The sequence below is a fragment of the Meriones unguiculatus genome, chromosome 19 (assembly GCF_030254825.1).
Source record: "Meriones unguiculatus strain TT.TT164.6M chromosome 19, Bangor_MerUng_6.1, whole genome shotgun sequence".
Taxonomy (NCBI): Eukaryota; Metazoa; Chordata; class Mammalia; order Rodentia; family Muridae; genus Meriones; species Meriones unguiculatus.
This window is the reverse complement of record NC_083366.1, coordinates 64,010,070-64,038,010: the sequence shown is the minus strand read 5'-3', so window position 1 is coordinate 64,038,010 and position 27,941 is coordinate 64,010,070. Positions and strand designations below refer to the sequence as shown.

The following is a 27,941-nucleotide window of genomic DNA, read 5'->3' as shown; positions in this document are numbered from 1 at the left end:
GGTTTGACTAGCCTCATTTCAAGTGCTCATTAGCCATGTGTATATGTTTTGTTGTGGACTATACCGCATTCAGAGGATGGACCATGCGGGCCATCCTTCCGTCCAGGAGTCAGAGCTATGACATCGAGATGAAGGGAGCTGATGGCTTATCTTCTGTGCATGGGTACTGTGTGTGACTGCTGTTTGGACTGTGGACCTCACAGCTCTTACTAACTGGTGTTAGAGGCCAACAAGACTGAGGAGCAGGCATGGGGAGTGGATTCTTCCTCAGCCTGCAAGAGCTCCCTTAGGCCTCTGTTATCCTGATGAATACTGCTGGAGCCGTCTGCCCATGTCTCTGCCTGCATCTTAGGACAGTGTCCGGCCTGGAGTGGTGCCCTGGCGTTCATGCTCAAAGCAGAGCACTCAGTCAGCCAGCTTGCAGCCACTGCTGGTCTTGGGTCCTTGCAGTCTGACCTCCAAGGCCATTTTAGATATTGGTGGGAGCATTGAGGCTGCTGAGGGACTTTGGAGAGGAGAGAGATTGTAGAACAGTTTTGTTTTGTTTGCTTGTTTATTTGAGCAGGGCTTATTAAACTTTATTTGTTACCCTGGATGCATAGATATATGAAATAGGTTTGTGAATGAATTAATTTATAAAGAAGTTTATTTTAAAGCAAATCTTTGGTACACCTATAATTTTGGAATTCATCAAAGACAAAATCAAACTTGTACACTAATGAGGTGGATGTACTTGTTTAATTTTACGTAAATAATTAAATCTTGGTGAATATTCGATACTGCCAGAAATAAAGCACCTTCAACACTTGTCAGGCTTGATCGATGCTATGATTTTATAATTGTCAATACTGAGAACACTATTTTACAAAAACATAAAGTACAAAATTATAGAAATATGTCTATGGCCTTTTAAGAAATTGTTAGAAATTCTTAACCCCAGAGAGAATTCAATGACTATTATTTATTTTATTTTATTTTTGAAATTATAACATCATTTCCCCCTTCTCTTTCTCTCTTGCTAAATTCTCCCATGTACCTATCCTGCTCTCTTTCAAATTCATGGCCTCTTTTTTCTTTAATTGTTGTTATGTGCATATGTGTCTATGTGTACATATACTAACTATAGCCTCCTCAGTCTGTGTAATGTTTCTTGTATGTTTTCAGCGCTCACCATTTGGCATTGGATAATCAGTGTTTAGCCCCTTCTCTGGGGAAGGCCATTTTCCCCTCTCTTCACCTTAGTTGCCTGTATTTGTTTGTGTGGGGTTGAGGAGTTTGGTCTTTCTGCCATCAGTGTTGGCATGTCTTTTGTTCCTGTTCAGCTCATGTTTTGGCCCTCAGGGTTGGCAAAACTATGGGTGCAGCTTTTGACATTGCTAGGAGACACAGTCTCACAGCAAACTCCCTTCTGCTCTGGCTCCTGCAGCCTTGATTTTTTTTTTTTTTTAAATACAAGTCAGCAACTCAAACAGAAATTTAAAAATCAAACATTCTAACACAACGCGATCCAAAGAGATGCTATTTTTATACTACTTACATGCTGAAGAATGGCAGAAAAAATTTAAAGTTTCCATCTTCCATAATTAAACCATTGTGTTTCTGTAAGAGCAGAGAATTCTGTGTGTACAGTAAAAACATTGCCGTTCCCAGCAGAGCGTGTTCTCTTAACTGTGCATAGCATTTGTTGGCGTGACAGCAGGTGCAGTGCTTATGTAGCATGTTCAGGATGAAGGCTGCAGCGAAGTCTCGTGATTTAACACCAGCAAATGCTGTCAGAAACACTGCAGATTCGTTGTGCATTTCCTTTGAATCAGTATAAGGCTAGTGTGCTTTTATAAGCCTTTTAAATTATTTTTCTATTTTAAAATTTTATTTATTATTATAGTTGGGTGTGTGTATGTCCAGCACTTGTGTTCTGGAGCACGGGTGTGGAGGTCAGAAGACAAGTCTGAGGAGTCCATTCTTTTCTTCCACTGTGGGTTCCAGGGCTCAAACTTAGGTCACCAGGCTTATATGGCAAGCCCTTTTACTTGCTGAGCCATCTCCTTGGTTTTCATCAGTCTTTTATTCTTGCCAGATTTCTGCCTCACAATCCGTCTTCTGCTACCCCATTTGGGGTTGTAACACACAGTTGAAGAAGCGGAGTCTTAGCCTGGTGGTGGTGGAGCACATCTTTAATCCCAGCACTTGGGCAGGGGGAGGGGGGAGGCAGGCAGATCTCTGTGAGATTGAGGCCAGCCTGATCTACAGAAAAAGTTCCAGGACAGGGTTGTTAGAGGGTCTTGAAGGACTGAGTCAGGACTGGGCTTGATACAGCAACAGATAGCACATTTCCCAACTTTTTTTTTTTAAAGGATTTTTTATTTTTATTTTATGTACATGGGTGTTTTGCCTGCATGTATGTCTGTGTGAGGGTGTCAGATCCCCTGGAGCTGGAGTTCCAAACAGTTGTGAGCTGCCATGTTCACGCCAATTTCCCAACTTCTTGAAGCACCCAGAGCTTCTATACTAGCTGGCCACCAGCTAGCATAGAATGGGGGAGGGGGTCCGCATTCTAGTTGGGGGCTCCACAGCTTTCACCAGAATGTGGAGACCCTATACCCGTGACACTCACCCTGAGATGCCCTGATGTTTTGGAGCTGATATAAGGATGTGGCAGCTCCCTGGTAAGGTAGGCTGCCAGAATTCAACCCCCAACGGAGTGGACAGTCCTGCCAGGCTGGCATCCGAAACTGGCTGAGCAGAATTCCACAGCCTCACCCTGAGGGAGCTGTCCCTGCTGACTGAGCTGTGTTAATCCTGCTGACCCGTGGCTGTGATACTGTCCAAATCTATCTTTAGATGACCCTACAGGAGAGAGGCTTTGAGGTGGGGCCTACCCTTTCTAGAAATGGTCAGCTTGAGGGAGACTGAACTCCTCACGTACGCAGGGAGGTGCAGGATGGGCCTCAGGAGGGCTTTTCAGGGCAAGGAAGCTTCTGTGAAATTTTTCTAGCCTATATGCTCTCTGAAGCCGCTGTCTTTATGACCTTCTGGTTTAGGCAGTATCCAAGGGTTCCAAAGCTGCTTCCTTACAGGAAAATAACGCTGACCTTCCCTTAAGAAAAGTGAAGTAGCTGGGCAGTGGTGATGCACACCTTTAATCCCAGCTTTCAAGAGCAGAGGCATGTGGATCTCTGAGTTCGAGGCCAACCTGGTCTACAGTGAGTTCTAGGACAGCCTAGGCTCCACAGAGAAACCCTGTTTCAAAATGTCCAAAAAAGAATATTAAAAAAAAAAAAATAGAAAGAAAGGTGAATCCCTTTTCCATGAGTGTCCCTCCTCCACAGCAGCCCTCCCCTTGATGGCCCTCTTTCATAGCTGTCCTCCTCTGGCCCTTCCTCACTGTGACCTCCCTTTACAGGGGCCCACATGCATAGCATCTGCCGCTGTTGTCCAGTGCTGTCTGCAGTGGGAACTGTGGTCAGGGCCAGGGAAATTTATGGCTGGTGTCCAGGATGGGGCAGCTGTGCCAGCTTCCAGTCTAGTTTTGGAGAGCATGGAGCCTCATATTGGGATCAGAATGGCGCCTTCAATTTCTTACAGTGGCCTGGATAGGAAGGGTCCCTAGGTGTTCCTTTGGGGAGGTTGTGTGTGTGTGTGTGTGTGTCCCTTTCATCTGAAGGCAGCTGTTCTGGATAGGTGGTTTACAAAGAGGTAGCTTTCTGCCCCCTAGCTGACCCCACCGAACATGCTTATGCCCGATCACACCCTGGTCCCCATCAGCGCACACACTGCAGCTGCGACCAGCTACTATCCTAGTGTAATGGAAGTTTTGGTTTCTTTGTAAATTCAGTTACGTTAGGTAAATATGTTTTTGTTTTAATCCCAAGCGTCGGAATTTAGTTTGAACTTTGTCCACAGGTGATAGTTTATCTCGTGCAGAGCGTGGCTTTTGCCAGCTGTTAACAGCCTACCTCGTGCCTCTTGGGGCACCTAGAGGGGCGTGGTGTAGGATTCTAGGGGATATAAAAGAGAGCCCAGAAAGAGAAAGTGAAGTGTGCGGTGTTGGCGTGTGATGAGTAGCAGTTTGAGGAGACGGACGGTGTGACAGTTTGGAGCAGACAGAGAGAAATGCTTCAAGACACAGCAGTTTGGAGGAGCCTGCTAGTCGTGTCTGCTTTTGATGGAGATTGGTGTAGTAGCCCTAAAAGAACCATTGATCCTAGACAGCCAGGCAAAGAAAAGGGTTCTGTGTCCCCTCTGTTCTGTGCCCCTTCTAGCCACTAAACTCTCTCCTGCCTCAGGTTGGGGGGTTGGTGAAAGGGAGATAGAGGCCTAAACGTGCCAAATAAAGTAGAGTTTTAAAAATGAGCACTAGGCTAGAGGGCCTGAGGTAGTTCTGGGTGGTAGTGGGGCTTAGATTCCCCCTAGTCCTCTGTCTCCACAATACACATGATACAGCAAGCATTATGACAGCTTTCTCTAAGTGCAGTTGTGATGTTTTCTTCTCGAAAGAGAGGCTATAGATGGTAGTGTCACCATTAATTCTCTTGAAGTGTTTGTCACTCCTAGGCCTAGGCTTTCGACTTGTAGTCGTCACTGATGATGCTGGTCCCTGGGAAGGTGGCCAGGTGGCATTGCTCAGGGGTGAGGCGTGGGCTGTGGCTTAGATCCTGTAGGGCCACCGCAGGAGGAGTGGATGAGGCTGCCCGTGAATGCTCTCTAGTGTCCCTCCCCTCCCCCCCAGCTGTAGGCTGACTCTGTAAACTGTAACACGGCTACCTGGAAATGAGCCGCCCACACGCCCTGCCCCCAGCTCCACCTGTTGTTCCTGGCATGTCCACCTGTTTCTTTGCTCAGCTGCTCTGTTGTAGCTGAAGCACCTTAGCGCAGGTGCTCAGGCACTGCCTTACGCCCTCCCTCTCTAGCACCAAGCTCTTCCTGGATATGGTGTCACTGTCTTTCACTTGGTATTGAGGGGACTGGACTAAAGGATCGTTGCCCCCCCTAGTCCCCCAAGACAGGACCCTCTGCCCTGAGCCTGACTGCAGGACTGAAGGTTTTTGTTGTTCGGTTGTCAGCAAGGCCAGGTCTCTTGGGTTTCTTTTGGGCGGTAGAAACCTGGTTCAGAGCCCATGGGCTCTCCTGAGGTGTGTTCTGTTGAATGGGGGCTTTGATCTGACAGGGAGTGCACCATGATGATGTATACACACTTATGTCTAAAGGGACTCTGGCCTACTCTGACTGCTGGGTGGGTCTCTGGCTAGGCCCCGTACCCTCCTTTGGCCAGGTCTGCTGCAGCATTAGGTATGGGCTCGTAGGCTAGCATCATTTTTTGCTGGGTGCTCAGGACAGAGGGTGGCTAGCTCCTCTACCTGCTCTGTACAGTGTGGCCTCAACCACTCACATGCACCGTTTTAGAAGGTCACAGCGAAACGGGTGATGGGCTGGCCCTGGGCGTCGTGGCTACCTCTCAGACTCACTGAAGCCCAAGTGGGCAGCATGTGTAGGGTGCATGGCTGTGTGGTACCACCTGAGGGGCTCTGGACTCTCTCTGCTTTCCCTCCCACAGTGAGTCAGGTAACACAAGAATGTTGCATCTCCCTTTGGGGGCTGCTTATAGATCCATGAAAATGTCCCCTCCTCTCCCGTCCTCCCAAGTGCTGGGTGTCGCAGCCAGCTCTGCCCCGACTCCATAGTGATGTGACCTGCTTATGGGATGGAGACTGTCTGGAGTGGCAGACAGAGGGACTCCTTGCTAACAGGCCCCCCCACAGGTGGCACCGTGAGAAAGGAAGGGTGTTCACTTTGTGGACCCGGGCCACTAGGAAGTTTCATCAGGCCAGCTGTGCCTGTCTGTCTCCTGAAGAAGGCTCATGTCTCCCATCCCCTCACTTGGAGGCCTGCCAACTGGTCCAGACAACCCACAGTTTGATCACCTGTACCACACCATGGGCCAGGCCTCAGAAGAGCTGCTGTGCCTGGATCACCATCTTTATCCTGCACTGTCACCTCCTAACTTTCTTCCTCCTGGACCTTTCCTTCCATGCTAGGGTGACAGGTCTGCAGGTCCCCACAGTGGTACTCTCTGCCCTGTGACAACTTTATTCTGGTTAGTGGTGGCGTGAAATCCAAGCCCTGGAGTAGGTACACAGAGCCTGCCCTCACACTGCCCCACTGTGCTTATGGCATGGGTGTTCACGGCAAGGGTTGGGGCTCCCTGATTGAGGTGGCTGCTGGTCCTGATGGAGGATGTGGGAATCCGGGATCCAGGCCTCATAAGCACTGGAGGGGAATATGAGGTGTTCCCTCCATGGCTTGAGGACTTTTTTTGTCTGATTCTGATTGAGTGGAGACATACTCAGAGTCCATGGACATAAGCCCGAAGACAAGTATATTTTGCCAGGCCCTGCTTTTCTCCTGAGATAATTAAAGTTCCCCTGTAGGTGCCTGATGCAGAGGCTCCCCACAGGACAGAAAAGATACATTTCCAGTAAAATTCATTTTCTCTTCTGGTCACCTGTGCATTATTGTTTTATAATGGTCACTTAGTTCTGAAGACATACCTTAGGCCCAGAATCTTAGAATTTTACTGAAAGAGCTGTATCCCAGAATCTACAGCTTTATGCTGGGAAGGCCTTGGGCAGTGTCAGAAGAGACTCAGAAAAGGCTGCATTATCAGGTTGGCAGGAGCGGAACTGCAGATTCACCTGGAGTGGGTGGGAGGCGACCCTGCAGATGGACTTACCTGTGTCTGGTGGAGAGCTGTCTGACGCCTGGGTCCTGTAGGGTCGTTTTAAATTGAGAGAGTTGGTATTTCCAGAATGTTGAAAATGGGGGAGGGAACCTTGATGAGGACACTCCTGATACCCTAACTTTTGGATTAATTGCTTGCCTGACCCCTGACCCAATAAGTCACCTAAAATAATTAAGCCCTGATAAGTTGACATGTTGATGTTTATTTAAAAAATTAATCTGTTATTTAGAGCATGGCTTGCTTCCTTTTGGTAAGAGCGCCCATATCTTTCCGTCGGTGGCTGAGTGGGAGGCCTAGGGTTAGGAGTTTGGCCTTAGAGAAAGCAGGGCCTCAAGTCACCTGACACCCGTCATCTTCTCTCTGCCTCTGTTCTTTCCTTTCTGAAGAAAATAGCATTATCTTCAGAGGTAGCAGGGCGCCAGACATTCAAGTACATGCTTCTGCCTCAGATAACTGAGCTTTTTGGTGGCTCTTGACAAAGAAGGCTGGGTCTGGGAGGTACCTGCTGGTGACTTCCCCTGTCCTGAGCCCTCCATTTAAGCATGGGCTCACAGGGTAGACAGTGGGACCCAGCATTGATGGCTGCCGTTTCTCTCAGAGACTGACTCTAGGTGTGTTTCACCCACCGTCTGGATTCCCGGCTCGCATCTATATCCACTGCTTTTGCCTGGTAGCTGCAGGAGCACTTTGACCTCGATGGCAATGTCTTTTCTTAAACAGGGCCTGGGAGGTGATAAGACAGGACTGTGTTGCCAGGATGCCACTAAGAGAGGCTGGGGTTCACTCTTGCAGCTGGTATAGGAGGAAACGGAACCAGAAGCTTCTCTGCTGGCCATAGGGGTAGCAGGTAGAGACTGACATCCCTCCGGAACTCAAGACCAGCTTTCAGAGCCATTTACAGGCTGACGCCCACTACTGTCCAGGGCCTGCCCCCAGCCTGCTTGCAGTACACCTCGTGTGGCCTCACTTCATTCTGTCCCCCACACGCCCCTTCCTGCAGAGACACTGGCCCTGTCTGTGTCTTGCATAGAGTAGGGGATCACAGTTTTCCGAGGCTGTCTGCGGAGAGGGTTCCATCTGGGGGCTCGGTGCCTCGGTGCTGGCATTGCCCGCGTGTTCCCTCAGCCTTATTTTTTGGCGCAGTGGGTAATTGCACGTTTGTTTTCTTGTCTGTTGGGGCTTTCCCCCAAGGTTTCTCGCTTGCCCAGCTGCTGGCCTGAAGCAGAGCCGGAGGATAGGGCGGCTTTTCCCTCTCAGACGTTGTTTCCTGTACTTTCATCCAGGCTTCTAGATCCCACACCTTCCCCCGCCTCAGGCTGTGAGCGGCAAGCCAGTCTGCCCCGGCCCCGTATTCCAGGGCAGTGTGGAGTATTCAGGGGCACTGAACCTTTTTGGAGTGCTGGGGTGCCTCAGGAGGTGAGGGGACAGAAGAGACACAAGGGTGCAGCTGCAGTGCTGTGCTGTGCTACCTGACCAGACACCTGCTGCCCGTAGGATGGTGGCACCACTGGTGTGAACACTTAGTGACATGAGGGAAGTGACTCTTGGGGGAGGCCTGAGCTTGTCCAGGGGCCTCTACCCCCATTCAGTCTAACTAGTTGGAGTCCAAACTTGGCCTAGTCTCCCTACATCGGCTAGTTCGGACCCAGACTCCAGAGCCTTTCTTTGCTTCAAAAATATTACTGGGGGCTGGAGAGTTGGCTTAGCACCTGCGAGCGCCTGTGGTTTGTGCAAAGGCCCAGCTCAGTTCTCAGCACCCACATGGTAGCTCACGGCCATCTGTATCTCCAGTTCCAGGGGGTCCAGCTACCTCCTGACCTCAGCAGGTACCAGGTATGCACATGGCACTCAGACATACAAGCCAAGCAAAATACCCATACATGTAAAATTAAGACTACTGTACTGGGCTACGTAAGGCCATTTTCGTGAGCACTTGGGCATACTTTCCCCATACTTCCCCCCCTCTGGGGCGCCTTCTCCTCCGAGTGGTTTGCTCTGTTCTCCTAGACAGTCTCACTTCTCCTCCTGTGTCCTGTGGATGTACATGGTTTACATGGTTGTAGGTATCTACATGAATTCGAGCACCCACAGATGAGCGCAAACCTGTAATACTGACTTTCTGCAAAGACATAATTCTCTTTCTGTGACCATTCCAATTACATCCGTTTTCCACAAATGACACGTCATTTTTGACTCAGACCACAAGCAGCCTCTGGAAAGAGGCATGCCACCAGTTGCCCTGGGCTGATGCTGCTCGCCTGCACTTTGCATCTTGGGATTAAAGGCAAGGTTGCCCTGAAGCACCGGTTAAAGTCCATGAGGAACAGGTCATCTGGGCTGTCAGGCCTGAGCACCCCTGAATGGCCCTGCCATTCAAACGGAGGCTGCCATTTTGTCTCCACTCTGCCTGACCAGCCACTGGTGGAGCACGGATGAGCGTAACCTGGATAACCCAGGCAGAGCGGGCCATGCACAGAAGAGCACGTGTGATCTAACCTTAAATGACTGAGGAGCATGGCACCGAAGCAAAAGGTCCCAGCGGCCTGGAATGCCCCACTTTCTGTCGTACTCCTAGAGGCACCATGGCCAACAGCTTTTGACTTTGGTGTCTTTGATTTTTTTCTGTCTTTAGATACTTGGCATCAGGAATAGAGTGCCAGGCCATAGGTTCGATAACTAGCAGCGCGTGCACGGATGCGCAAACTCACTGATGTGAGGAAGACATCGGTGGACCGCAGCCAATGCGTGGCGCCTTCTCCCCCTACCCCCACTGCACACTCACTGATGTGGGGAAGATGATGGACCGCAGCCTATACCAGGCGCCTGCTCCCCCCAACCCTGCACTTCCTATTTGTGTTTGTTTTGTTATTTATAGCTTAGACATTGCACTTTGAGCCATACGCTGCTGTTGGTCGATGGTGAATACTGTAAAACAGCTTAGGCTTTAATGGTGCTCTGAGGCTTCTCGCAAGTCACTAACTAGGCCCATGGGAAGGGAATTGGAGACAGACTCTTGCTGCCCTGAGAAGGCTTTGTGGGGAAGCTGAGCCGGCCCAGGATCCTTCTCCTCCTCAGCTACCTCATCAGTGACCCCCACAATCAATTCGGCTACATTCTTTTTGTACGTGCTTGCATGTGTGTGAGCATGTGTGTCGTATGCTCATGTACATGTGTGTGAGCAGGTGTGAGTGTGAGTGTGCCCGTGCGGAGGCTGGAGGAAGATGTCTGGAGTCCTGCTCTATCACTCTCCACTTGGTCACCTGAGATAAGATCTCTCACGGAACCTGGAGCTAGCCTTTTAACTCTCACTCCCCCAGCACTGCGTGGAGGCGTCCGAGATGCACACAACCACACCTTTTACCTGGGTACTGGATATTCAAACAAACTCAGTCTTGCACAACAAGCTCCTTGACTGCTGAGCTGTTTCCCCAACCCCGACACATCCATTTCTGTTTGCAGTAGGCCTGCTTCATCTAGGGGGCATGGGAAGCCACCTCTGAGTTCCTCCATGTGGGAAAATGAGTCCGGTCAGCCTGGAAAGGTGTGCATTTGGCCGGGTATAGAATTCCTAGTCGGCGCTTTGAGGATGCTGCTACCCTCCCGCAACCAATATCACTGGTTCCACTCGCTGTCGCCTGAGCCATTTCTTTGCAGATAGGAAGTCCTTTCAGTCCTCAGGATTCTGAAGTTTCACCAGGACAGATCTGGAGGGTGGGTCAGTTTTCATTCACTGGCCTGACCTCAGCAGGCCCTTTCATCCTAAATCATTCTCTTAATTCAGGGAAATGCTATGCCACTGTATACATTTCACGATGTCTCTTCTTAGAGCCACAATTACATAGTTGTCTGTCTTCCAGGTAGTTCTTTCATACCTCTAAATATTTCTCTCTCCTCTCTCTTTTCCTTTTAGACTTATCTTTCTCATTTGGTTTTTGGATAGTATTAACTTTTACTTTTTTGTTACATTTAAAAAATTGGACTGTAACTTAAAAAACAGTGAAATATGTATCTCAAAAATCCAAGTTGGAGGCTGGGGAGATGGCTCGGCTCAGTCACTTCCTGTGAAAGCATTAGGACAGGAGTGTATATCTGAAGCACAGTGGGGTTATAGACGGGATGGGTGGAGGAGCCTGCTTTTAATCCCAGAGGCAGAGACGAGAATCCTGGAGCAAACTGCTTAGCTAGACTCGGAAAATCGGTGAGCTCTGGGTTTAAGAGAGAGACCCTGCCTCAGGATGTAGGGAGGAGAGTGATGGAGAAAGATGACCAGGGCTGGATGGGTGTTATAGTAGCTCATCCCTTCAATCCCAGTGCTATCAGAGGCAGAGGCTGGCAGATCTCTGCCTATACAGAGAGACCTCGTCTCAAAAATCTACCCCCCCAACAAAGCAAATGCTGATTTCTGGCTTTCATTTGCTTGTGTACCTGAACACATGCATGAGTACATACTCTAAACAAGAATGAATTGGGCTATGGCTGTAGCTGAGTGGTAGGGCATTTGAGTAGCAAGTTTTTCCCAAACTAACAAAAAACATCCTTCACCTTCCCGTCCCTGCATGCCAGGTTCTCAGTTCCAGATCCTGCCTGTCCAGAGGCAGCCTCTGTTCTGAAGGAGACACTTTTGTTATTACTCCATCCTAGTTCCCAATCAAAATGAGATCCCACCAGACACATTATATGTCGTGCTTCCTGAGTTCAGACCAATGCTTTTGGGATTCATGAAGAATCAAGAGGATTTCCCCCTCCTTCTAGTTGCTGAGGTATTTGTACTGTTTTTGTGGGTGTATCACCCAAGTGTTTCTGTTACCTGGGGGATCCTTTGTCTCTAGGTGGACAGCAGTGGAGCTGCCCATGTGCACATCTTTTGAGAGCTTGTGTTTCCTTTCTTTCTGTGGCTCTTCTCTAGGAGTGGAATGATGGCACCCAGAGCTGATAGGAAATTGCTGAGAGATCTTGGCCATTTTTATAGTTTTTGGGTGAATCATCTGTCTGTCAGTGTCATTTACAGACGGTGCCTCTCCAGTCGGAGGCCAAGTCCTTTGTCAGATGTATATATTGGAAATGGTTTCTCCCGGTGTGTAGCTTTGCTTTCAGTTATCACAGATAAACAATGATTTCAATGAGCAGAACATGTTACCATTTTATTGTCACGATTAGAGATTAGCTTTCTTTGTACTAACTGTTTTATAGGATGATGGGATACTTTATACTAAGCAAGGCCTTCCCAGCCTTCAAAATCTGTAAGACCTCTTTTTCTGGACAGTTCCTTTTAACAATAGAGTTTGCTCTTGAATATTCAGGTCCACATCTTGGGTCTTCATGGGAAAAATATTAATTAGATATTTTGAAGTCTCTGGTTGTCTTTCTGGCGCTGGCTGCACTGATGTTTTCTCTTGGCTGTTTGGCCTTGATGATGATGGCTACTGTATAGTTCCACCGCTGAGCATAGGGTCGGGTGAGGCTCTGTGTTAGGGGGTGGGGTACAGCTGCCATGTGGGGTACAATTTTTTAACAGAGTGGCCCTTGTCATGACTACGCCCCACTGCTTCTCTTGGACTCTGGCTCGACATTGGGTGGGGCTTTCCAAAAGCATCCCGGAGATCTTTGCTTATATTTCCCTTCAGCTCTGATCTCTCCCCGATCTATCTCAGACCACCTGCTTCCTGTCTCCTAGAATTCCTCCTGGAGTTTCTGTGTTCTGGGTTCAGTCATGTTAACAGTTTCCTTTTCAAATATAAACACCTCTCTTGCCACACTCCTGTGGCCCTGGGGTGTGTGGCAGGGGAGGCGGGACTGGAAGGTGACTCCGCTTGGGTGGGCCTGAGAGGGGCTCACCATGCTTATGAAGTGGGGAGAGGCCACCCTGTGGCCCATGGCCTGTGGCCTCTTGTGGGAAGAGCATGGAAGCAGAGAGCAGCCTTTGGGGGCCATGTGAGCTCTGTGGGTTTGTTTGAGTGCTTCAGGATCAGAATCCATGGCTGGACTTGGGAAAGGACAGAGTTGGGGTTAGGTGATAACTTGTCTCTGCTGATGAAATGAGCCAATTCAAGCCAAATTAAAGTATATGAAGGCAGGTTTATTGGGAGCAGCTCTTGGGCCGGTTCTCTGGTCCCATGCAGACAGAGAAGGAGGGGGTGGGGAAGAAACAAAGAGTGGGTGTACACAGAGAAATCCAGAGAGAGGGAGGGAACCAAAAATGTCTGCATTATATAGTGAGGAGCCTCTGGGTGAAAGGATGCCAAGGCCCTGGGCCAGACCGGTCAGGTAGGGACTGAGGGATGCTGGGAGAAGCTGGGAAGGCAGCTCTGCTTTGGTATGTTAAATAGGCCCATCCGCCTGTACCAGGTCTGAAATCCAACACTAGTAGGCTGCAGGGGTTACTGCGGCAGGGGCTAGGGTCAAGGGCAGAGCTCACACAACTTTATGAGAAGTTTCAAGGTAGCAATGAGGTTTTGGATTTGGTTTTGTTGTCATTGTAGTCAGGCTCTCATGTAGCCCAGGCTGACCTCCAACTCACGTATAACTGAAAATAACCTTGAACTTCTGATCTTGCCTCCACCTCCTGAGCACTGTATGGGCCACCAGGCCTCGTGAGGGTTGAACCCAGGGCTTTGTGCCTGGTAGGCAAGCCCTGGGCACTGAGCTGCATCCCTAGAGCGGCAATGGTGTTTGTTCACTGCTCCACTGTAAACCCTGGGACAGCGTGTCACTTCTGCTACCCTGGCCCTGTGAGGCCTGCTTCTTCTGCTCCAAGGGCTGGCTGCCTGCTCTCAGGATTGCCGCTGCCAAGGCTGGTCCTCCATCATCTCAGTGCTGGTCTCTGGCATGTGTCATATCTCCTCCACTGCGGCCTCCTGGGCCTTGAGCACCTCCCCCTAACCGTGTGTATTTTAGAAGCAAACTGACATTTCATCCCTTTAACAAATACTGTGAGAGTGAGTAATCACTGAAGGGGCAGAGGCCTCCGAGGTATTTTAAAGGAAAAAGTGCAAGAGCTTTGCAGCCTCCTCTGTGAGCTGCTTCTGGCTTCCTCAAGCAACTTCTTACAAAGGGCCTCAGGCAGGGGCTTCATCTGGGGTTGTGGGGCCGAAGGGGTTAGCTGTGGTGTGCCATTTGTTACCGAGGGTAGAAAGGAAAGGTGGCTTCTGGTATGTGTCGTTGCTGGGGAAGGCCTGTCCTTGAGCTTCTCCTGCTGGCCCCTGAACCTGCTGCACCCTCCTGGAAGAAGGGAGAGTGCTGCCCACCCAGCACACCTGTCTCTGATTCTAGGACCGGAAGCTCACCAAGCTTGAACGGCAGCGGTTCAAAGAGGAAGCGGAGATGCTGAAAGGCCTACAGCACCCCAACATCGTGCGCTTCTATGACTTCTGGGAGTCCAGCGCCAAGGGCAAGCGGTGCATTGTGCTGGTGACGGAGCTGATGACCTCGGGGACACTGAAGACGTAAGCGCTTGCATGCATGTGGGCCGGGGTAGCCTTGGGTACGGGCTGCGGTGGGGTAACAGGGGTATTGGGCTGCTTGGGTCAACCTGGCTGATGTCTGTGATCCAGTGTCCGTTCAGAAGTGTCTCTTTTGAGCCGTGTTCTTTCTCTAAGCCGAGGGAAGCCCCTTCCCCCAGCGAGAAGAACCAAACCTAGCAGTATTGCTAGCATTTGGCTCCCTCTGGCTTCTTGTAACAAATGAGCCTGGTTCTCATGACCACGCGACTATTCCCACTCTCCCTCCCTGTGTGGGACACTGCAAGGCTGTTTACTTCCCAGTGACACAGTTCCTTTGTCTGCTCTGTCTGGGACCTTATTTCTGGCCAATATCTGTTTGCCTAGAGGCCAGCCTGGCATGTTCCAGCGGCTTGGAAGCGTAACGCAGACGTTAAGGGCCAAGCTGAACACAGCGAGGGGTTAAGACTTAGGTGGCCATGGCAATTTGCTAGTCTTTCCTGAGGTCTGTACTATGCGGGGAAATGTCCCCTCTGGGTGGCCATAGTTAAATTCCTCTGAATCATTTTAACCCTGAGGCCCCAAGTAGGACCTTGTTCTCTGCTTCTGGTCAGCTTTACTCTCCTGTGAAGATTCAGTGAGGGAAACCCTGCTTCCCATGTTGCTTCTCGGCTCCTCCTGGGGAAGCCAGGGCCCATGACACAGGAAGCTTGTTGCATGGATAGCCTGGCCTTTTTGGCCTTTGACTGTAGGTATTCCTGTCACTCATACTGTAGGCTGGGACCGTGCTCTGTTTGGTGGCTTATTATCATGTCTAGGACATTAAGGCTATGCTTGGCATGGGTTTGGTTGCAAAGTCTCCAGTGAAAAGAAGCAGGTGAGGGCTGTGGTCCTGGCTCAGCTGCTTGCTCCAGGCCTGGATCCAGATGGGGAACCCTGGGTAGGGGAAGAGCTGTTGGCATCTTTCCTTTGCCCTCACTGTCTGTCTCAGGTAGTTGCCAAGCACATGTGGCTGAGTTTTGTCATGAACTGGACTTTGCCAGTCAGGACCTTCCCAAGGGCCACAGCAGGTGAACTGCTTGGTGAGTTCTGCCTCTCCCCCAGGTACCTGAAGCGATTCAAGGTGATGAAGCCCAAGGTACTGAGAAGCTGGTGCCGGCAGATCCTGAAGGGCCTGCTGTTCCTGCATACAAGGACACCCCCCATCATCCACCGAGACCTCAAGTGTGACAACATCTTTATCACTGGACCCACTGGCTCTGTGAAGATTGGTGACTTGGGTCTGGCCACCCTTAAAAGAGCATCATTTGCCAAAAGTGTGATAGGTGAGCCTGTTTCTTCTCCCTAGGCACATGGGGGGAACCCCACAGCATTTAAGGGGCCACAGGAATCTGGATTTGTGTAACTACCCCAAACCTGGTGCAGAAGGCTCATCAGAATGTCTGGGTATCCCAGCAGTCCCTGGATTCTGGTGGCTCAGCCCCAGGACTCACCTAATGAGAAGCCCCCTTCCGGCTTGCCTGGAGATACTGGCTGTTTCCCACTGAGACCCTTTCTGTCAGACTCGGGTGGGGTGGTCTCTCCATCAGCTTCTTGGCTGTGTTGGGCACCAACTCTGATTGCCTGCCAAGGGCGGTGGGCTGGAAGCCAACTTCCGAGCTGCGGTGGACACTGCGGCCGCTCCGGAGGAGGAAGTATCATTACCGCAGAGGAATTACACTGCTTGTGGCATGTGGCACTGGAGCTGGTCCCAGCAGTCAGGGAGAGGAATACCCGAGCTGTGGGGCACAGAGAAATGACAACTTGCAGTGCCCGAGCAGAAAGGTGGGCCAGAGACACCCCGCACGGTGTCTACAGGGTTTGGGTCCCTTCTTGTCCTCAGGCCTTGGCTCTAGACCTCTCCTTCTCTGAGAGGCCTCCCTGGCAACCTGAGTCCTGGGATAGTAGCCTGCAGTTCTGTGTAAGGGCACGGCGGTTTGGCTCACGCTGTGTGCCTAACCTGAAGTGACTGGTGTAGCAGTAAGTGTCTGTCAGGTGCTGGGAAGGATCCTGTGGGCTTTGGGAAGAAGATGTGGAAGGGCTACAGAACAACGGCTTTGGGGCTTTTCACCCAGGTGTACCCCTCCTTTGAGGCTGATTGCCCACATGAACAGGACAAGGGGTAAGGTTGGGGTAGCTGTCTGGGCAGTGGCCCTTTGGAACCTAGCTGTCTGGTCTCCTCCTGGTAGAATAGAGTGGTGAGGAGCTGGGAAAATGACTTGAATCTCAGTTTCCTATCTGTGCAAATATGTGTGTGTGGGGGGGGGGCTGGGCTGGGAATGTAGCTCAGCTAGTCAGCATAATCAGAAGGGACCTGAGTTCATATCCCCAGAGCCTACATTTATAAAGCCAGGCATTGGGGCTGGAGAGATGGCTCAGCAATTAAGCGCATGCATTGCTCTTCTAGAGAACCTGAGTTTAATTTCCAGCATGCATATCAGGTGGCTCACAACTGTCTGTAAAAACCGCTCCAGAGGCTTTGGCTTCTGTAGTCACCTTCACACTTGTGACACACACATATATTTTAAACTAGACATGGTTACACATATGTCTATAAGCCTAGCACTGCAGCGATGCAGGAGGACTTGCTGGGACTTAGGCCACCAGCCTAGCTCTAGGTTCAGTGAGACCCTATCTCAAGTGAACAGGTGGAGAGTGATAGAACAGGGCACCACTCATCATCAGACTTTTGTGTGTGTGTTTGTGTATATGCAGACCATGCACATATAACACACACACACACACACACACACACACACACACACACACCTTCACATAAAACATCTTTTGAAAAAGAGAAGAGGGAGGGGCCCTGGGCTGTCGGGATGCTGTAGCCTGGCTCTGAGCTCTGGGAAGTTGCTAGCCAGGTTTTGTTTTTTCTTGGAAGTGACTTCTGGCTGAAGACCTTGGGCTCTGACATGTGACAGGAGGGCTTCTCAGGGTCACTGGCCTCAGAAATAAATATTCAGAGCGGGATTTACCCCGCTGAAGGAAGCTGGGGTCCTGTGTCCCACAACCTGTAAGCACTTTGCTTTTTTGGAAACCAGGTTTCACATCGCTGGCTTGGGTAATAAGGGTGAGGTGAGATGAAGGCTGGGTGTTTCCGGCAGGTCCAGGGAGGCACTGAACCCTCCTGAATGCCCAGCTCTCTGAGCAGGTCCCTACCCGCTTCACTACTGCCAAGCTGCTCAGCACACATTCTCCTGTTCATTAGGGGACAGATGCCTCACAGCCATAAGCTACCGTTACTTCTCCATTGAAAGGAGGAGGTGGTCAGGGGCTGTCCTCACAGAGGTCTTGCCTGACTCTGACAGGAGGAGCTTGGAGAGCAGTGGTATGAGGAAGGTTCCCTAGCACCTGGTAAAACCACTGGGTCTGGGCCAGGGGTGGGGAACTGCCATCTCTACTTTCACATAGACTCATCCATAGCGACTTAGGGACGCTTAGCAGGTGTGCAAGACAACCGTGGGCCCAGGGTGAGGTCCTCTGCCGTCAACGCTGGACTTGAAATGGGTCAGTGGTTGGGACAGCCACCTAGACAGGTGCGTGTGTTTATGTGTGTGAGCCATGTACATGTTGTTTCTGAAATTCAGGTTTAATTGGTGAGATGAAACAGGAAAAAAATAAGTCAAGTGCATCTGTCCGTGTTCAGGAATTATTAGGGTCTCCTATCCTGGATCAGAGCTAGTTCTAGCCTCTAACCCATCTCCCGGAGTTGGGCCATCTGGGATACTTCTTGCAGAGCAGGGTCCTTGGTTTTTGCAGGTCCCTACAGAGTCCAAGCCCAGGGACACTGCTGTCTGTTGACCCTAGTACCGTGTGGACAGCCAGTGGGTGGAGTCTCTGCTGGAAGAGTAGGGATCCCTGCCTGTGGTAAGGAGTAGCTGGCCCAGCTCCAGGTCCTGGAAGCCTGGCTGCCTCCCGTCACAGTCCTTTCTGGGGCCCAGGACCCCCCTGGAGCCCCTTTGTTGGCCCCTCTAGCTGGTTCCACAGGACGAGGTCCCACTCAGCCCCTGGCAGAGTCTTCGCAGGGTGGCATTATGGCTTCTAGAGGTAACGCTGGGAAGGAGCCCTTCTCTCCTGCAACCTGCGGTTTGCAGCCAGTCAGCTGGCCTGCTCACCGCGTTCCAGCTGCCAGCATGTGTGGGCTCTCCTGGGTGTGAGCACTGTTCTGCAGGCCCACCTCTCAGGGTACCCTGGGGTCCCAAGGACCTATGAAGGGCGGGAAGAGCCTGGGCTCTGATTCATGATGGGCTCCTGGGGAGACTCTGTCATGCACCGTGTGGCTTAAGTAGTAAATTCACTATTCTATGGCAGGGGATGGGAAGAAACTTAAAAAACACTAAAATTCGGCAGTGCCAGAGAATTCCCAGAGCACAAAAAGAATAGAAGTTCTCAGCACGAGGTCTCTTCTCGGTCACTGTCATTTCTGATGGACTTTTCCTGCAGTTCTGTGTTGTTTCACATAAACCTAAACTTGTGTTTTTGTATTTTTTTTAGTTTTTTTTTTTTTTGGTTGGACTCAGAATACGTATTAAACTGAGATAATGGGCAAGAGACCCCAACATAAGGGTGGAGAGATGGCTTAGAGGTTAAAAGTATTTGCCGTCTAAGCTTGAAGGCTGGAGTTCAGGTCCCCAGCACCTACCTGTAAGTGACAGCCAGGTAGAGGAGCAGCCCGCTTGTAATCCCACTGTTTATGGGCGGAGAGGAGCTCCTCAGAGCAGGCAGGCTATTAAATTTTAATGAAAACGTGGTTTTGGCTTTTGAAGCAAGAGCTTGGTTACTATGTATCTCTGGGTCCACTGGCTAGCTAGGCTAGCTTCCTCAGCTCCAGGGCAGTGAGAGACCCTGACGCAAAGGAAAAGGGGAGAAAGGGTTGCAGGAGACGATGTCCGAGGAATGACACCACAGTTCCTCCGCTTCCATGTGCATGTGCATACCTGCTCTTGCGCATAGCATCGTGTGTGTGTGTGTGTGTGTGTGTGTGTGTGTGTGTGTGTGTGTGTGTGATGAGCAGTCCTTATCTTAACAGCTCTGTGGGATGTCAGGCGGATGTCATTTGCTCAAACTGCCCCCTCTTCCCGAAGCAATAGTTGCATGTCACATTGACTTCTAGTTATACCCAGAAAACCTAGCCATTTCCCTTTCTGGGGGCACTCAGGGCCTTCCTGGGTTTTTGCAGTTAGAAGCAAGTTAGAAGTTTGGGGTAACCAAAAGGTTTTTGTCATCTCTGGGGAGACTTGAGAACTGGCTGATGCTGACTGACCTGTTCTCAGGGGTATAATTATACCCACATACAAGCCAGGGAGTGCTCAGAGACTAGTTAGGACCCACAGAAGTGGTGCTTTCCATCCCTGTGGATTGAAATGACCCTGAAAACCGATGGTTAGCCATGGAGCCATAGGTAAAGTTTTGGACACTTCAGTCTGCAGAGCACTCCTGCTTAAACCGTGGGGTCTGCTGACCTTGCTGGTGTCCTGAGCGTGCCAGAGGACAGCTACAGAGATGGCTGGGAGCATCTACGGGGCAAAGGGGCCATGATCAGTGATTGCTGTGTCTGCTGCTCCTGGTGCAGGTACCCCCGAGTTCATGGCACCCGAGATGTATGAGGAGCACTACGACGAGTCTGTTGATGTCTACGCCTTCGGAATGTGCATGCTGGAGATGGCCACCTCCGAGTATCCCTATTCCGAGTGCCAGAACGCCGCCCAGATCTATCGCAAGGTCACCTGTGTGAGTCCACTCAGCCACCTTGTTAGTAAGGACGCAGCCGTGGGTAGTCCTTGGGGCAGCTGTGTAAGAAAAGAATCGAGCATGGCTGCCTTACAGTGGGGACCCCGAGGTTTGCCTGGGTGAGAAGTCTAGCCAAAAAATAATGGTGCTTTGCTAGCCCAGAGACTGTTACCTAAACGGAACCAGGAGACCCAGGAAGAAGGAAACTGAGGCTTGAGAGACAAGCATTGCTGGGGGCCGCTTTGAGGAAGTACACCCAGGCTGACTGTCAGGGAGCCCCGTCGTCCTTACTTTAGAGTCACACTTTGTTCTCCTTTCGCCAAACCGTCCTCCTTGCCAAGCGCGTCTCTGGGTGGCTGGCTGTCCTCGCTGGGCAGCCTGGGAGCCTCAGTCCCTGTTCTGCTGTCACTGTGATTTTTGAGTTGATCCGAAGGCTTCAGCTGTGCAAACAGATTGGGCTGTCCCTCCCCTCTGTCTGTGGTGGCCTCTGTGCTGGTGGAGCAAACACAGCATCTGAGGTGGAGCAGCTGGGCCAGGGCTCTTCTGTGCTGGTTCTCATGGTGTGTCCTCTTTGCTGCCATGGCCCTCAGGGTGTTCCCTGACCTTGGTTGTTGTGAACCCTGGAGTCTTTCCTGCATCCTCCTCAGCCTGGGCAGCCCAGCGGGATGCTGTGCTTGGTCTGTATGTCTCCTCTCCATGTGCCTGTGTGGCAGAGGATACCTCTGCAAGGGTGTGAGGAGCCATGCATGGCCTAGGTGCCCCCGTAGCTTCACTCTGGGCCAGAGGAGCCCTCTTGCAGATGGTATGCATCTCTTCCCCTTTTCTGTCAGATCCAAATTATGTCACTTAGTTGCCTTGAGCCCCTCCTGTGTGCACTATAGATAGATGGTGACAGGCAGGAGTCCTTGGCTGGTGGCCTGGCCCAGAAGCCTGCACTGGTGTGAAGTTACTCCCAGGAGGCAGGGGCTATCTGCCAAGCAAGGTGTTGAAGGCCTGAGAGATCTTGGTGGTATCGGTGTGCGATATGGGAAAGGATCCTTGGGCTTCAGGCTTGTCCTGCACACGGTAGGTGGTTTGTTTCCTGGGCTGGGAACAGGAAGGGACCTTTTAGGCAGAGGACTGGACATGCCCCTCATTCTGGCTAGCAGACAGCACAATGCTGAATGAACCCTCTGGGGTTCTTTATTCTTGTCTTCCCCAAGTGGGGCTTCAGCAGCCAGGCTCAGCAGCTCTTATTTCTCTTAAAACTATTTTATTTGGGTGTCTTATGTCTCTTTTTCCCTTCTCTACCCCCCCCTTCCAACACCCCAGTATGGGTAGGAGAGAAAGGAGGTAGTGGAGAGAGGAGAGTTCTCTTTAGCTACTTCCTGCTGCTTCGGGTAGTCAAGTTCCTTGTGGAAAGTCCAGTCTTTGTTTCAAGACATCTCCAGCTTCTCATCAAACTGCATCAGCAGCAACCAGGAGCGGGGGTGGGGGGTGGGGGTGGAGGAGCAGCAGGGGGAACATCAGCAGCCTTCTTTCTTGGAGCTCCCTTCTCTCTCTCGGCCCTGGCATTTATTCTCTCTCCAGAGTCCTCAGATTTAAACTATCTGCAGCTGGCAAAGAGCCCCTCTCAGAGCCCGCACCAGGCAAATAGTTTGCTGCTGTGGACCATCTGAATCAGTCCTACATCCCACACCTGGGACCAAAACAAAAATACGTTTACATCTACAATGCTCTTCTTCTCTAATCCCCTTCTTCCTCCCGCCTTCTCCAGATAAAACGAGAAGGGCAAGGCTTTTAAAGTTTGACTCTTGCTGAAGGATGAAGCATGGGAGGGTTGAGGCCTTCAGTGTACCTTATTTTTGTGATTAGTTGTTTCCTTACCCCTGTAGTAGAGCAGATTAACCCTGCCAGCTCCTAATTCTGATGTGAGAGAGCTCTATGCACTCGCTCTGAGAGGCCAGTGGTTCCCTCTCCTTCTGAGTCTCTTCCTGGCCTTTCGGCAGAAGCAGTGACCACAGACAGTGCTCTTGACTCCTGGGAAGGGGATGGTATAGGGAAGAAGCCCAGGTGTGGGTGGGAAGGCCTGGCTCTGTGGGAAGTGTGGAATCCACCTGGGCCGAGGGTCTTCACCAGGACAAGGGGAAGCTCATATGGGAGGCAGTGGGGCTCTGTTCCAGAGGCTCTCAGCTTTGTGGACACTCACTGCTGGATGGTGAAGCAGGGTCTATGCAGCACAGGGGACAGCTGTGGGGCACGTTGGTGCCGGAAGGCGATCTGAGTTTGAGGCTGGGGGTGCTTCATACACCCAAGATGTCTTCTGTCCTCCCTAAGTGGGAGGAACTTTGGCTTCTGGCCTGTGCTAAACGGAAGAGCTTTAGAGGATACAAGGCTTCCCATCGCATGCCTGCTTCTTTTCCATTCTGCTTTCCAGCCTGGGGCTTGATCATTCACAGGCCTAAGGTTTTCATTCAAGTTGGAAACAACTTGTACATCATTCCTCTAGTAGGTGGTCTTTCCTTTTTTTCTATATGTGTGTGTTGGGGTGTGATCACCCATGTATGTGCAGGGCCAAGAAGTTATCAAGGTGGCTTCCTTAACTGAGTCTCCACATTACTTTTGAGAACGGGTTTCTTACTGAACCTAGAGCTGTAGACTCACAATTTTGTGTAGACCAGCTGGTCAGTGTGTCTCCAGGAGCTGCCTGGCTCAGCCTCCCCCAGCGCTGGGGTTATGGGCATGTGCCAGCCACCCTGGCTTTTACTTGAGTGCTTGGGCATCTGAACTCAGGTCTGCATGCTTACAGCAATCATTTTACTGACTGAGCCATTATCTCAATCTTTAAGTGTGTCTTCTTTTCCTTCAGTGCTCCCATCCTGTCCTTCTGGGGGCTTACTTTTATGTATGTTATGTGCCAACCTATACCTCATTAGTGTCACAAATTCTGAACTGGAGAGAACAGATCTGTGTGTCCATTTGTCTTTCTGCTCCTGAGGCCCTGACTTTTCTTCTGCATGTATGACCTGTAAGGCCATTTCTAGTTAGTTCTTTCTCTGTATCTATAATTTCTGCTCATAAGCAGAATTTTTTTTTCTTTTCTTTTCTGTTCTTTTCTTTCTTTCTTTCTTTTTTTTGTGTGTGTGACTGCCGCACAGCTGCTGAGTCCTGCCCCTGCCCCTCACCTGCAGCTTCCAGCATGCTGGCATTTCTGTTGACTGGCTTGTCTGTCTGGTGAGGAGTCATATCTTCTTGCCTCCTAGCACTTCTGGTAGTTTCTGTTTGAGCATCACACACTGCACCATAGCTGCAGGAATGGCTCAGCCTGCAGCTTCTGATGATTCTTTGCCCAGATCTGTGGTGTTGACTTGGCACTCCTCTTGGTTTTAAGCAAGGGCTTGGGGGGATCATAGACATGTGGAATCTTTATTACTCTTTCCTTTCCAGAATTCTGCTTCATGGTCTCCTCAGCTCCTGTACACAGCTCTGCTCTCAGCTCAGTGAGACCCCAGGTTCTGCTGGGTTCTGGGCCTCAGGCAGGGAAGAGCCCTGTGTAGCAAGCCGGGCCATGGGAGACACTGGGTTGTCAATAGTGCCTCCAGCTCTGGATGGTGCCAGATAACTGCTCTGTTCTCCTCAGGGCATCAAGCCGGCCAGCTTCGAGAAGGTGCATGATCCTGAGATCAAGGAGATCATCGGGGAGTGCATCTGCAAGAACAAAGAGGAAAGGTGAGCCGTGGCACACTGGGCCCATGTTCTCCAGCTGACGTCGGTCCAGCTGGCCTCTCGGGCTGCATTCTCCATGCAGACTTCCCAGGTCAGACAGACAGACAGGCCCAGGCTATGGGACACCAGGCTTGTGAGTTGCTGTGAGCAGTGTAGGGCTCACATCCTTTCTTGCCTCACGTGTCAGGCTCCTAACCCAGCCTGAGGTGCTGTGCACCCAGGCCTTTGCTGTTTCTACTTGCTTTTCCTCTATATGTCTCCATTCCCATGACCTTTAGGAGCATCTCCACACCCAGGCTCTCGGTGCCTCAGTCCTGTCAGCCCTTCTGAACAGCAGGTTGTACACTGTAGGAGTATTCTTGTTTCAACCATCGCTCAGGCCACAGATTTCAACCTCTGGACCTCTCAGTTTCTCTACAAAGCCAATTCCTCTTCAAAACAGGAATGGCCTTCCAAGGACAGCCGCTTTCCTACTCCCCAAACAAACTGAGACATTCTCATGACATCCTCAGGAGTGGATAGGGATGGGTAGCTGGTCCTCATGGCCTTCGACATGATGTCCAGAGGAAGCCAGACTTATGACAAAGGATGTTGCATGGTTGATGGCATTAGTACTAGAGACCAGACAGACACAGTGGTTAGGGGCCTGTGTTTGGGTGCACAGCTTTCTGGAGCTAGAAGTGGTTATATAGCACCACCTGGCTGCCTGAGGACCAGGACCCCTGGGTTCTAGCTCCAAACCCTTAGGTCTAGCAAGTCCTTACTTATCTGTCTGTCTGTCTGCCTCTATTCTTCCAACACCCTTTTCCTGAGAGAGGCTCCCTACTAACCCTCACCACTGCAGTGAGACCCAGGAACCCTGGGTTCTACTTCCTCTCATCACCCTGAGCCAGGGTCGGTCTCGAGGACTGAAGACTCACCTGCACCTCAGCAGGGTCTGTTTCTTCCTGCCTAGCAGATGGCCTCGTACAGAGTGTGATTTCTTTTTATAATAGGGGGAGGAGGGTGTCTTAGAGCATAGTGCAGTAAGAGCACGTCAGGTCATAATTTGTCAGTGTCTCCTGGGGATTAAGGGGCACTTGTATGCACGCCTGTGTCCTACCCTCGGGGGCAGAGCCCACCTGCCAGGAATGAAGCGAGATAACTTTCTGGCCTAACCTGCTCAGTATGCTGTGTGGTGGCCTGGTGTTGTGCGTGTTGTGTTGATGGGTGGGTGTGGAGCTCCTTGTCCCCGAGCCCTGCCTGGGAGCCGCTCTCCCTCCAGGTATGAGATCAAGGACCTGCTGAGCCACGCCTTCTTCGCGGAAGACACGGGTGTCCGGGTGGAGCTTGCAGAAGAGGACCATGGCAGGAAGTCCACCATAGCCCTGCGGCTTTGGGTAGAAGACCCCAAGAAGCTGAAGGGCAAGCCCAAAGACAATGGAGCCATAGAGTTTACCTTTGACTTGGAGAAGGAGACCCCCGATGAGGTGGCTCAGGAGATGGTAATGTGCACGTCAAGGCGGTTCTGACTATCTGTGGGCAAATCTGGGGGTTTGAAAAAAAAATCACAAATCAGTTGCTTTCCCAGAAGGGCAGGTGTCCCAGGGGGAATGGCAGGGTGCATGGGAAGGTTAGGGGCAGCTCTGCCAGAGGAGTTGGGATCTCTGCTGTGTGGTCAGGTGTGTCCAGGAACAGGAGGGCTAAGGAGATCCTGCACCAGACTTGGGAGAGGAGCACCTGGGGCAGAGTTCCAGGAAGGCGTCTGATAGGAAAGTGGAGAGAGTGAAGGGCCTTGCTTACCTTGACCAACCTCTTGTCAGTCTGCCCCAGGGCTGTGGCTTTGAACGTGGGATCTGTCTCTCCTGCTTTGGAAGTGTTCTTGCAGTATTTTGGGTTCTGGTACTTTAACACCCTGAAAGGTGATGGAAGAATACTGGAGTGTCCCACTGCCTGGCTGTGGGTGAGGAGGGTGACTCCTTTCTGCTTGGGATGTCAGACTAGGCCTCAGGAAAGGAAAGGACGCTGAGCTCACTGGGGTGACAGGACAGGACAGGTAGCAGAACAACCTTTACAGGACAGGGAGTCGCTCAGGCCCAGGCCCTGCAGCGCTTCCTGGGGTATACTGACATCTACAAGATTCGAATGGCCTGGGCCTGGGAATTTCTAGAGCCTGGATGCCAGACTGGATTATTCGACTCAGGTTTCTAGGCCAGCACCATCCAAAAAGTTCCTACTGAAGTTTAGGTGGTTTTAAAATCTAATCACAGTGTAAAATTTAGTGTCGTTATCCACCTTTCAAGTGTTTGGTAGCATCCAAGGTGAGTGAGTCTTCAACAACATGGGGCATTTTCATCATAAGCTTGTTCCACTGGCTTGCCACTCTGGGTCTGAGGGGAGTGTGCATGCGTGTGTGTGTGTGTGTGTGTGTGTGTGTCTGTGTGTCTGTGTGTCTGTGTTCAATCCCGCACCACGGGAGTTCAGAAAGGCCTTTCGTGTTGCAGTGAAGGAGGTGGCAAATAGGAGTCAGGATGCCACTAAAACCTAGAGGGAAGACGGCAGACATGAGCCAGCAGCTCAGCGGGGTCGGCAGCCTGACCCATGGTTCTCACACAGGTGGCCTTTCAAAATTATTTTCAAATAAGCTCCCCCCCCCTTTTTTGGTACTAGGGCCTGAACCCAGAGTCACTCTGCCACTAAACTCTCTGCTCCCCGCTTTTTCTTTTGATCTCTCCCACCCCCAGTGCTAGGGATTGAGCCCAGGGCCTGAGACAGGCTAGGCATATATCCTAGTACAGCCCCAGCCCCGTCTTTTGACATTTTGAGACCCCTCTCACTAAATTGTCTAGGCTGGCCTTGAACTCACTCGGTATCCCAAGTGAGATTTGAAATTTTGATCCTTTTGCTTCAGCTTCCCAAGCAGCTGGGATTATAGGCCCCTGCACCACTGTACCCAGCTCCTAAATGAGACTTTCACAGGACAGAGCACATCTGTTGAAAATGCAAGTCCACAGTGCACGGCATGGTGGGCTCCTTGGCTCTCCTGTCAGAAGTGGACATGTCCCTGTAAGGCTGGGTAGTGATGCCTTGGCATGTGTGAGTCCTCAGAGCCGGAAGAGAGGGGCTCCGTGAGCCTCATGTCAGTTCCTTCTGGAGACCATGCCACTTGCACAATGTGTGTCCCAGAGCATGAGGGTGTAACTTTGCACTGAGGTCAGTGCTGGGAGGGAGGAGCAGCCTGGCAGCAGGGTCTTAGCATCCGTGACTCCTAGGGAACTGGAGCAGAAAGCAAATACTCAAGGCGAGCTTAGGTTCTGCTGGGGTAAGGCTGTTGAGTGGTCCTGGAGAACCACATCTGTGTGTTTTTTTTTCTGGAGTATAGCTGAGTGCAGCTCCTCGCTTCCTGCTTCTGCAAAGAAAAGAAACTGCCACAGGCTGCCAGTGTGCTAGCCAGGGCTGCCTTCCCTGTGCAGCAGCTGTGTATGGGGGCTGGTTATACCATCATCTCAAGACACACAAAACGGTCACCCATGTGACAGGCCGACCCACTATCTGTTCCCATCCTGGCCAGAAGAGCTTCTGCTCTGAACACACGGCATGGGCTCTTTAGCTCCGTGCTTATTGGAGGGCCCTCACGGCTCACCGTTGGTGGCCAGTGACTGTGTGTGGTACACGGTGTGTTTTTCCAATTCAGCCACCAGGAGTGACTGTCTATGCATTCAGCTGGTTACCAGCACACACGTTTCTACTCACTGATGTTAACTGTAGCTGTCTCTCTACGCCTTCTTACTGCTTGTGAGGTGGCGTGCCAGCTGCATACAGTGTAGCAGCTGGAGCTTAGTGTCCGCCACTTCCTGAGAGCAGACTGTGGACGTGGTCTGGTCATTGGCGCTGGCCTGGGGAATGATAGAGATGGGAAGGAGGACTCTTGGGAGGATGGAGGGAGAGTCTCCTGTGTCTCAGATGAAGGAATCCTGGGGAAATTTCACTGTTCTGGCCTTGTGAGGAGCATTTGTTGGGGCTTCCCGAGGTAAGAATGAGGGTCCTAACTGGCCATTGTGCCATTTCTGTGGAGAGACACTATGACCACAGCAACTCTTATAAAGGAAAACGTTAAATTGGGGCTGGCTTACAGTTCAGAGGTTTAGTGCATTGTCATCATGTTGGGAAGCATGGCAGCATGCAGGCAGACACACATGCTGAGAGGAGCTGAGAGTTCTATCTTGATGTCAGCAGCAGAAGGAGACTATATGCCACACTGGGCATAGCCTGAGCACAGGAGGCTTCAAAGCCCATCCCCACAGTGA

The 27,941-nt window shown here is 51.1% G+C and overlaps 1 protein-coding gene across 14 annotated transcripts in view; it reads left to right on the top strand.

The window, feature by feature from the left end:
• Positions 1–27,941, top strand: part of Wnk2 (WNK lysine deficient protein kinase 2) — a 110,145-nt gene that overhangs the window by 27,747 nt on the left and 54,457 nt on the right. For all 14 annotated transcript variants that reach the window (XM_021638182.2, XM_021638178.2, XM_060372557.1 and 11 more), the window contains exons 3-7: positions 14,009–14,181; positions 15,280–15,500; positions 19,793–19,950; positions 23,570–23,658; positions 24,920–25,139. In XM_021638182.2, coding sequence (XP_021493857.2) covers positions 14,009–14,181; positions 15,280–15,500; positions 19,793–19,950; positions 23,570–23,658; positions 24,920–25,139 — 861 coding nt within the window. The remainder of the gene's footprint in view (positions 1–14,008; positions 14,182–15,279; positions 15,501–19,792; positions 19,951–23,569; positions 23,659–24,919; positions 25,140–27,941) is intronic.